At 41.1% G+C, this 11,402-nt stretch overlaps 1 protein-coding gene across 1 annotated transcript; it reads left to right on the forward strand.

Annotated features, from left to right (window-relative positions):
* Positions 1–9,404: 9,404 nt before the first annotated feature.
* Positions 9,405–11,188, forward strand: LOC147902366 (uncharacterized). Its single transcript, XM_087373365.1, has 4 exons — positions 9,405–9,792; positions 9,900–10,022; positions 10,157–10,447; positions 10,604–11,188. Exons 1-4 carry the CDS (start codon positions 9,415–9,417, stop codon positions 10,805–10,807), a joined length of 996 nt encoding a protein of 331 aa, XP_087229491.1. The 5' UTR covers positions 9,405–9,414; the 3' UTR covers positions 10,808–11,188.
* The last annotated feature ends 214 nt before the right edge of the window (positions 11,189–11,402 follow it).

Raw genomic sequence — 11,402 nt, forward strand, 5'->3', positions numbered from 1 at the left:
AAAGCCTTACTCAAAGAAGGTATGGACGAGGCAAAGCATGACTAGGAGGAGTTACCAGGAGGCATAGATGGTTCTTCAACCATGACCTTACAGACTCCAGAGCAGCCTACTAATCAGGAACCTAGTAGCCAAGTCCCTACTCACCAAGAACTTGGTCATGAGACTCTAGAGCAACCTACTAGTTAGGTGCTTGGAACTGAAGAGCAAACTACTGAGGACCTTGCTACTGAGACTCCAGTCTTAGAGCAGCCTATTAGTCAGGACCCTGCTAGTCAAGGGCCTAGCATTGAGGACATTGGTATGGAGTAACATGATGGCTGACGGCTTTGTAATCACAAGTTTTGAACTTCTATGTAGCAAATATCTAATAAAAAGTTTACTACTTTTTTGATTTCTTTACTCTCATTATTGTGTATAAAGATTGTTTATGAGGTCCATTTTATACTTAATGGTGTATTTTAAACTTTATGTCAAATGTATTTTTATAGTTAAGGGTGTTTTTTAATACCAAGTGAGGTGTATATGTACACCACTTACACATAAAAGGATTTATCTACACTACCTTTCTAAGGGGTTTATGTACACCACCTTTCTAAAAGAATTGGTCATAAAGGTGTGTGCACACCACTTATACATAAAGGTGTTTATTTACACCACCTTTCTAAGAGAATTGGTCATCTATTGATGTTCTTAGGTGATAGTAGCTCAATTCACAAGAAGTTATGAAGATGTTTATGTAGACCACCTTTGTAAGAGATTTTTGTGAAGTTATAAAGATGTTTATGTAGACCACCTTTGTAAGAGATTTGGTTATGTATTGATGTTCTTAGTACTTAATCATCAAATCTTTTGTTTTGAGTTGTCAAATCTAGTTCAAAAAACAACATTACTAATGTATTCAAAAAATTTGGACTGTTTTTTAGTCCATTTCTCAAATCGGACTTTACACAAGTCCAAAAATTTTGAATAGTGTGTTTACACAAATGTAGTGTATCTCCACTAGCTCCACAACTTGTCTCCAAGGTTAAGGAGATGATCACTTATCAAGTAAGTTCTATCAAAGAATAAATTATTATTGATGATGCTAGCAACAATGTATATAGAGTGGATCATTATATGGAAGAAAAGGAGTAGGAATATAGAATGAAAAATAGAACAATCTTAAGGATTGGGTGGTTAAAGGATGGATGCCTTCATGACAATGAGGAGAAAGATATAGATTATATAATCATATGCCTTAAGAAGGAAGTACCACAAGTTGAATGGGATGACAATGACAAATGCAATATGAGTCAAAATGGCACACAAGCTCAGGTCTACTTTAGAGGGAGGGCAACAAGATTTAAGATCCTCATACAAATAGATAAGCTGAAGGGTACAAAGATTTTGGATATATAAGGATCTCACCCCAATCCAGCCCAAGCAATGGAATTGTGAGCTCACCAAAGTAAAGGAAACACACAAAGCAGGAAAATGGGCAGTCTATCGAGATGGGCAAGCACTAATTAGGGACTTCAAATCCAAAACCAAAGATTCTCAGTCTTAAACAAATGCTATAAAGTCCATTGTATGATAGTATTAGAATGTAGTTATGCACTATAATAACTCAAGCGGAGCTCAACTTTGTGCACTCCCTTGACTCTTTGGTTATCCAGAGTAGCAAGTCACCTTTTGGTTGTTTTAAAATGTCTCAAGGACCCATGAGGTCTTCTGCATACATTAAGATCTCTCTCTCTCTCTCTCTCTGTGTCCCCCCCCTCAAGATAACACTCAATAAACACTCAGAGATTCATGGTAGGGTATCTTATGTTTTGAAGTAAGGTATTTTGTGTACATGGATATCCACATTGTCACATAAAAGTACAAAATAAATTCCATGCTAAAAACTTATATAAGATTGCATAGTGAGGTCATCCTAAATTGGCAAAAAATATACATTCTACAAAGATGAGGTCTAAATCCCATGGATAAAGTGGATCCAAGAAAGGACAAGCTAATATAAGAAAAGCTAGCCTTCAAAAAAATTAAGAGCCTTTATGAAAAGTGAGCTACTCTTTGCATTTGGCCCCAATTCTAAAATATATCAAGGCTAGGATTATAAGTACATCAATATGATGAGGACTAGGATTATAGGTTTCCTAGGAATTTAGACCTGTTGGCTTGGCAGTAGTAGCCAAGGAGGGGTCAAATGGTATAGGGTGTGTGATGTGACCTTCAAACAAAGTATCTATGTTGACACAGTTCCAACTCATGGGTTCCTCCTTATAACCTAAGCAATACCAAATAGCTTAGTGAATGTGTGACTTGGTATATATGCCCAAGTCATGAGTACATGACCAAGGGAAAAATACCATCAAGATTTTGTGATCATCACAATGTGACTACTGTAAAATAATGGTGTGAGTTGCATTGAGTGAGGTCTAGAGACCCCTAGTCATGAGAGCACACTATCAGTTGTGTGCATGAGGGACTATGTGAGCTACAAAGAGTGAGGTTTAGGAAGACCTAGTCATGAGAGAATAGTGTGAGTTGGTGCATGAGAGGCTATGCTGTCAAGATATGAGTTGTACAAAGTTTTGGGATTTGTATCATATTTCCATTGAATTGATATGGTATCGAGTGAGGATGTTTGAATTCTTAGAATATGTGTGGCTATCAAAGTTTGGATAGAGGAGTGCATGAGTGGTTGTCATTAAAGTACTTAAGGTCAATACCAAGCAAGAGTTTATAGAGTAACTGATGAGCTCCACACATTCAATTTGGTGTTTCCTAGGTCAACAAGTTTATGAATAGTATAGGTATGAAGCATTGACCACCACTGAAGTAGATCTTTTGATATGTTGAGGATACCCTATATCCCAGTGGGACAACTTGAAGCTTTATGCTTACAATGATTCATTAAATTCATTTGATTTTTTTACTCACTATAAATGACTAAGTAATCTGGTCTCATTGTCATTGTTGCAATACTTGTAGGTAGATAAGGAAATACTTGTTGCAAGACTTGTAGGTAGATAGGGAAATAGGTAGATAGGTATTGCGATACTTGTTGCAATACTTGTAGGTAGATAGGGAAATATGTTGCAAAAGGTAGAAGGACGTCTAATCTTTAATGTTTAAGCTTTGGAGAGCCTCTTTGCTTGTCAATTTTTATGCCCACATATTGGTACTACATGCCTTATTTGGAGCATAGCATGCATCTATATTAGTTGGATATTAATAAAACCATTTTGATATTCCTCCATATTGACAAATAAGGGGGTCATAATTCTGTTGGATTTGTGAAACTTGCCAACACTGTATTGTCTGCATTACTTTTGTATTTTCCACTTGACAAATGCAAACCATTACTACCCCCATGCTTGTGTTTTCACATACTTTGGCTCCAACAACCTTTTCTGCTTTGGTTGAGTTGGATCATTCCCAAAATATGGTTTAAGCCTAAAATCATTGACTGGTTTAGGGAAATTATTGCCATGCAAATCACTTACTAGAAATGTTCCTTGACTGAGCACTTCCACAATGCCATAAGGTCCATCATATCTCAATCTTAATTTTCCTGGATGAGGTCCAAGCTTAGAATTATACATCAACACCAAATCACCTCTTTTGAACAACAGTTTGAATTTTATATTCCTATTGATCCAAGCTTGTCTTCTTCTCTGAATGATCTCAGAAATACCTAAACTAATAATTCTATCCTCATCCAACTTCAGCAATTGCATATAGGGTTCACCTATTCCTTTTGTACCTAGAGAGAGTTCTTTTGTCTTACACAACTAAGAAGAGGAAAACTATTTTCAGCCTCCACCTTTGTGTGTATTCCCCCATTGTGTATGTGAGAAAGCTGCAAGTGAGACTCCTTACTTGTCTCCCACTCTCTTCACAAGAAGGAGGCCTTGGGAGAAGAGGAGAGTTCCCTTGCAATCTATGCATGTTATGAGTAGATTTGAATGATTGCCACCATGCCCCTTTTAAAGCACTTGTCAAACATTATCCAATGAAACTCAAAATGGGTAGATCCCTAAGGTCTCACATTGGAATGACATAAAAAGACTGGATTACAAGGAAGATGCCTTGACAATCTATCCAATACATGTAGAAGTAAAGGTAGAGGAAAAGCACTGTCAAGGTGAGCCAAAGAAGGCAAAGGAAATCGATATTCTGTTCTCAGCATTGAGTGGCATGGTAGATGGAAAATCAATGACAACAAGCACTCAGAGATCATAGCATAGGCTCGTGATATTTACATCAACCTATATGGCAAAGACCCTCATGGGGATTTTGGCATTCATCCCTTTGATGCAGCCATAGCAATGACTGCTCTTACGGTTGCCATCCTTACAACCGGACTGAATGTTTCTTCATAATCAATGCCATATGTCTGTGCATACCCCTTGACAACTAATCTTGCCTTGTATCTGTTCACAGAACCATCTGCATTGTGCTTTACCTTATAAACCCACTTACAGCCAATTGCATTCTTGTCTTTAGGCAAAGGCACCAATTCCCATGTAGCATTTGCTTCCAAGGCATCCATTTCTTCATCCATGGCTTTCTCCCATTTTTCTTTTCCCATGGCTTGCTCAAAAGAAGTGGGTTCTGGTTCCTGTATCACTTTGACCATATAGGCATAGTGAATGGCTGTAAATCCATCATATTTCAGCCTATCCACAAGATACCTAGCTCTGGTAGACCTGCGCAAAATAGGCTCACTTCCAGGTGCTCTCAAAACATCCTTGGTCTTCCTTACTCCAGGTGTAACAACAGAAGGAATACCCAGCTCATCATCAATGCTCTAATCTGAGCCACTCGATTCACCATCCACATAAGAGTGACCTGCATTCACATCAAACATGGGCTGATCTACCTTCTCTTTTCCTTTTCGTGATACCTGCATACCACTATCTGCATTGCTTTGAGGAGATTCCCTTGATCTCAATCTGCCTGTCCATGGCGAAGTATGTGAGCCACTGGTAGATGACACTGCAGGTCCACTAATATTTTGTGATTGCTGCTGTGAATTCTGTGCAGCATTACCATTTTGTGCATCTACATCATCAATCACATTTACTGGTTTATACCAGCTGCTCATCTCATAAAAAACATCATCTCTGCTCACTATAAACTTACGAGTAGAAGGGTTATAGCATCTATACCCTTTCTGCTGCAGAGAATAACCAATAAAGATGCACTTCTCAGCTTTTGGATCCAACTTGGACCTCAACTCATCTGGCACATGAACATAGGCAATGCAACCAAAAATTTTCAAATGAGAAATATTTGGTTTCCTACCAGTATACATCTCCTCTGGCGTCATGCCATGTATTGCTGCAGTGGGAGTCGTGTTCATTATGTAAACTGCTGTAGCAACTGCTTAAGCCCAATAATAAGCCCAAACCCCCAAACCCTAAATGCTAAACCCAAACCCTAAACCGTAATCCCTAAACCCTGATCGAGTTGGGAGCTATAGTAGCTCCCGAATTTGGGTTCTCCCCATTCTGAATGTCGAAGCTCATTAAGTCTTCTGAACTTGAAGTGTTGCCCTGTGATGAACCATGTACCGAGTAAGAGTTAGGGACCAAGATTCCAGGTGAGGCTAACACTAACCTGGTTCCTTGGCTCAATATCACGTTGTTGGATGCACTATCATCTAGTTTTGGCTCGGCTCCTAGGATTTTTTCGGATCTCAATAGCATCTAGGTAGCTCAAGGTGGGTGCTCTCCAAGAGGTTTAGCCTATGGATTCTCAAATTTCCTTTGTTATTCAATCTGTTAACTTGGTGTGTGCACCAACTTAGTATCCCAGCGTGTGCTTGAATAGTGCTTGAATACTAACCGTACATGTGTGGGGTTGCTAAGGTTGCACATGCAATGGGTTAGTGGCCCGACAAATGCTAACTCGACATGCGTGGAGATGCTAACTCAAGATGCTAACTCGGCATATCCTAACTTGGTGTGCATGGAGCTGCTAACTGGGCGTGCGTGGAGATGCTAACTCGACGTGCATGTGGAGTTAGAGTTAACCTCTATTTTGGACAAGATTTGGTCATTAATTATGCCAGCTATCAGAGATTATGTCAAGTGTCAGCTGCTGTAAGTCCATGTCAGGCATCAGTGGAAATTTATCTCGACATGTGATGGCTTATTAACCCATCGTGCACTGCGTTAGAACAACCTTGTGCTTCTCTCTAGGAACTTCATGGCCGATGAGCTTTTCAAGATTCTTTGAGTTTCTTGGGCCTTTGTACAGTGGTGGTTGGAGTGTGTAAGGACTAGTTTTCTAGCTAAGCTACCTACTAAACAACATGGAGCAACCAAAAGGAATAAAAAATAGCAACAAACAAGCAACTTTGGACCAAAATTAAAGGTTTCCTTCTCAAGACGGATTGTTTGTCATTCCCAAGACCTTGAAACTTCAACCCAATCAGTACTTTTCAGATTTTCCAGTTGCATGGGACTTGATCCAAGGTTTAAAGCACTCCCTCCTAGATTTTGAGACCTCCAATGCACACAAAACTGCAACAAGCCACCTTAAAACTTCCAAAGAACAGTTCGAGTCTTTTTCTTCTTCCTTGTCACTCTCTTTCCTTCACTTTTTCAACTCCCTCTCTACACTAAACTCCACAACCAAGCTTCATGGCAATGGGAAATAAAGGAAGAAGCATGTGCAAGCAAAAGCATACGTCTATCTCCCCAGCAATGGTGCCAAAAATGTTAGTCCGGTGGTGACTCGTGTGATCAGGATCTTGGAGGAATGCTGAGGGAACTCCCCACCTCCTACTACTCATTGTGGGATCAATGCAAGCCCATGCGGTCCAAGGTGTCACTTCAATGCTTCTAGAGTTGCAACAATGTGAATCCTCAAAGGGGGAGCGGAGAGAGAGAGAGAGAGAGAGAGAGAGAGAGAGAGAGAGAGAGAGAGAGAGAGAGAGAGAGAGAGAGAGAGAGAGAGATGAAGGAAGCAAGAGGGTGAGGGGAAAGGAAGGGGAATGCATGGAGAAAGAAGAGGAAAGGGGGTCAAAGGCCACTTTTCAAGGGTAGGAGCATGAGAAACATAGACAACAACAATTGAAAAGAAGGAAGTCCTCTATTCTTCAAACTTGCATGCTTACCAACAATTGAAGATCAAAAGTCAACTTTCTAGCTTTTATACATAGCACCTTTTGAAGGGCAGGCCAACCCTACTCCTCCTCACCACTCTCCCTATTTCTCATGTTACAACCACTTGGCCATGCCCCATCTCCCCTGGTCATGTCACCCAAGAAGAGCTTGTCAAGGAGACCCAAACCTTGACGAGTTCGTCCAAGCCTCAACTGCCCGTCTATCGAAGCAAAGAAAGATTATCCTCACAACTCCCCTCTATATAGAGCATTCCGTCACTATGGCCAACACGTCCCCCCTAGGCCACCTATGGCTAGACAATCTCAATGGCATGTCCATTCACTCCTCCTTCAGCTATAAGCCCAATTAGGATTTTCATGTCTCTTACCCATAGCTACACTTGCTATCAGGCTTGCCATGATCCTGAGGTCAAGAGGATTCCCTTAATTGTGTGGTACCTACTCTTGACATCAATCATTGGAGCTTCTTCATCCCATATCTTTGTCTCAGTCACATCCACTATTGCGTGCTTGCTATGCAATCTTAGAAGTAGTTATTGTGGTGGGGAGACATTTTCATAGTTGGCCTATTCAAACATTTGATTCATTGAATCTCTCCCAAGTTGCATTGACCTTATTTTGCACCATTAGGGTCTCTTCGAATTCATTGCCACTTTTGGCTTGTCTATACTTTAGTGCTGAGCTTGACATCATTTTTTCCTTTGAGCCGTTGGGGCTAAGTGCATTCAAGTTCTTCTCTCAGCTCTATCAATGGATTTTTTTGCTAATTCTTGGTGATCTTCGTTACCATCTTCTTTCCTTAATGAATCCTTAGCTCATTTGGATTCTAGCATTCCTTCTGAGTCTCTTGCGACTTTGTAATCATAGATGCTTTGATGTTGTCAAGCCGACAATGAATGCCTACTCATCTTTGTAGTCCTTGGGGTGGTTACTCAATAAAAAACCATGTTACATGATCGGGCAAGGACACATTCAATATACCCATACAGTTGAAAGTTACTATAGTTATTGTCCCTCTTCCATGCATATACATGTTGTGATTGCGATTTTAAAAGTCCCTCTTCCATGCATATAAATGTTGTGACTTCAAAAGTCCCCTCTAGACATGTACATACCATTGTCATATTAGAGAACTACTTTTAAAACCCTTTGGCTTGTAAGTTCCCTAATTGAAAGATCCCCCTTCCATTAGTGAACCTAGTATTATTTCATGTGTTATATAGTGTGATTACGCTGAGTCCTAGTCATCTGCCCTTTGTAGCATATCTAGATGCTTTTCCCATATCTGTGGTCCTTCTTCTAAACCTTCCTTCTTGCAACAAAAGAAACATACAGTGTTGGCATTCTTGGGCCTATTTGTTTGATAGGGCCTTCTGCTCTCCCTCTCAACTTGGTGGACCTTTGTGTAGTCATCGTCTAAGTTATATATTGGCTTGAGGGCTCGACCTCGACCAGTACCTAGATCGGGGATCAGCATGAGAGTTTACTTGACAATAATTCCCCTTGCTCATGAGGGAGCGCCCCATTCACCTCCATGCTTGTGTTTTTGTATGCTTCAAAATAAAGGAAGTGTTGTTGTATATCCTTCCTTGACCTAGACATGGAACTTGCGACTAGTGACTTGTAAGTTGAATGACAACTTTGGCAGTACTGTAGTGTCAATACACACACACACACACACACACACACACACACACATACAAAAATCTATATAAAACATATTTATAAATGCTTTGTAAAATGTTTATTCTAGGAGGGTGTGAAGCTTGGAGGGAAAGCCCTGAGGGAGGACTACATGTGATTGACAGTAGTCGGGAGCCTGTCAGTCCGATCGAGGGACGTTTTAGTACGTCAAGGGCAGGGGCAAGAAATCTTGCAAGGTGAAAGTGATAGGGACAATATACTATCTAGTGGCGAATATGATGCTCCGTCCGTTTCTGTCAGTTTTGTCGATTTTCTTGATGAGCCATGACCTTGATGGGTCTCTGAGAGGCTGTGCACACGCAATCATCTCGGTGTGCACGCTCGAGATTAGACACGAGCAGCTCTCTAGTCATGCATTTTGTTATTCTAGACCCGCCAATGTCCGCAGCCGTCGACGAGGCCACGTGCTGAGGCACCGACATCCACGGTCGACGGGCTCATTCGAAGTGCGCCAAGTGGCAGCAATCATGAGTGAGGAGTGGGTCGGACAAGTGGCAGCTTGGATTTGGCTGAAAGGGCTAGGTGTGGATTGGAAAAGCATAAATGAGGTAAATTCAAAGCCGTGGGATGAGGCCTATAATGGTGGAATGCCCAATGTCGTCGCCGTCTTCTTCATCTTCATCTTCTTCTTAAATCTCTATAAGCTATTTAACACTTATTTTGTGCTTTGCAAGTTTTCGAACTCTTTGGGTGCCATGGAGCTTCTTCCGTTTCCTCTCGATGCCCGATCCTCCACCTTGCTCGCCGCCGCTTCCTGCACCTTCCTCTCCATCCTCTTGGCCTTCCAGCTCGTCGCCAAACACCTCCATCACTGGAAAAATCCTAAGGAACAGACCGCCATCGTCATCATCGCCCTCATGGCCCCTTTCTATGCCGCCGTCTCTTTCGTCGGTCTCCTTGAGATCCGCGCCAGCACCACCTTCTTTACCTTCCTCGAAGCCCTCAAGGAGTGCTACGAAGCTGTGGTGTGCCCTTTGCACGCTCATATGAATTTATTCCGTTTCGATTCAACAGTTTACGATGCGAGTTTGCTTAGCCTTTACTCATTCATCTTCCTGTGGATGTTGGCCAGGTAATAGCCAAATTCTTGGCCTTGTTGTACAGCTACTTGAATATCTCGATGAGCAGGAGTATAGTTCCAGATGGGATCAAAGGGCGTCCTATACACCTGTCTTTTCCGATGACATTGTTCCAGGTGAGAATCTGCCCACACTGGCTTTTCAGTTCGATTGTACTTTCCTTTCCAAAAACCGGGGAGGCTTCGGACTGGCAGCTTCTATTTTATGTCCACATTGCATCTTGTTTGATTCGGGTCGCTTGCCCTTGCAGCCACACACCCTGCATCTGAATCAACATGTATTGAAGCTTCTCAAGTGGTGGACATGGCAATTCGTCATCATTAGACCTGCGCTGTCTACCTTCATGATAGCAATGCAGTCGCTCGGTCTATACAAGGGAATCATCAGCGTCACTGTGACAGTTATATTGAATATCTCTGTTTCGTTAGCTCTGTACGCACTTGTATTGTTTTATCATGCATTTGCAAAGGAGTTGGCGCCTCACAGTCCTCTGGCCAAATTTATGTGTGTCAAAGGGATCGTGTTTTTCTCTTTCTGGCAGGTATGACAAATCTCTCCTGTCACGGCATCCAAACTGTCTCCTTTCCAATCATTCACAATCGTCAGTTCTGTTCGTTCAAGGAGATGCTTTCAAGAACTTTTTTTGTGGGTTTTCATGTTCTACTGTCATAAATCTCAGGCATCTTTTGTTTTGCAGGGTATAGTTTTGGAAGTATTAGCTGCCCTTGGTATCATTCGCTCTCATCATATTTGGTTGGAGGTGGACCAAATTGAGGAAGCGATTCAGAATCTACTTATCTGTGTGGAGATGGTTCTCTTTGCTGTGGTGCAGCATTACGCTTTTGATGTTTCACCTTACTCTGAAAAGGATAAGAAAAAACTCCTGAAAAAGGACGATTAAATCCAAACGCTGAAACAAGACTCTTTCAAGTTGGACAACCACTCGTGACAAAACTCAAGATATATGCGCGGATTGTCCCAGAGTCTTTGAAATTCTGTAACGACGAGCTATGATCGTGTCACATTGTTGTGTAGATCTTTTGGTTGGCCATGTAACACAAATTCTCCTTATTGGTGGCCATTTATAATTTTTAGATGGAGGAATCAAAGGAGAAGATTATTAAAGGAAAAACACTTGGGAGACTAGTCAAGCTTTGGGTTATATCAAATCTATTGGAATATTTAACCCCTAGGAAATGGGTACTCTAAGGACCTCTTATGAAGGGATAGAGACCTCTCAAAACAAAACAACGATAAGGGTTGAACCTAATAGTGGCTAATGGGAATGCTACTTTACTTTAGAATTTTGTTAAGTATTTTTTAGGGTCGGCAGATCCGAAATTTCTTACTAGGACCACTTTTTGCATGATATTATGGGTACCAATGCAAATGGAAGGATGTTAACTTTAATGTAATCGAAGTAGTGAGTCACAATGGAAATGGAATTATATTAACTTTAATGTAACAAAACATAAAAGTAGGTGGGAAAAGGTTCT

This window comes from Dipteris shenzhenensis, chromosome 4 (assembly GCF_047967505.1).
Source record: "Dipteris shenzhenensis isolate YYH24624 ecotype China chromosome 4, Dip_SZ_1.0, whole genome shotgun sequence".
NCBI classification, from domain to species: domain Eukaryota; kingdom Viridiplantae; phylum Streptophyta; class Polypodiopsida; order Gleicheniales; family Dipteridaceae; genus Dipteris; species Dipteris shenzhenensis.

Excerpts from the sequence above, each read along its gene's own strand:
- LOC147902366 (XM_087373365.1), top strand. The coding sequence starts at position 9,415 with ATGCCCAATGTCGTCGCCGTCTTCTTCATCTTCATCTTCTTCTTAAAT. Across the intron at positions 9,793-9,899 it reads AGGAGTGCTACGAAGCTGTG|GTAATAGCCAAATTCTTGGC; the intron begins GTGTGCCCTTTG and ends GATGTTGGCCAG. Across the intron at positions 10,023-10,156 it reads TTCCGATGACATTGTTCCAG|CCACACACCCTGCATCTGAA; the intron begins GTGAGAATCTGC and ends TTGCCCTTGCAG.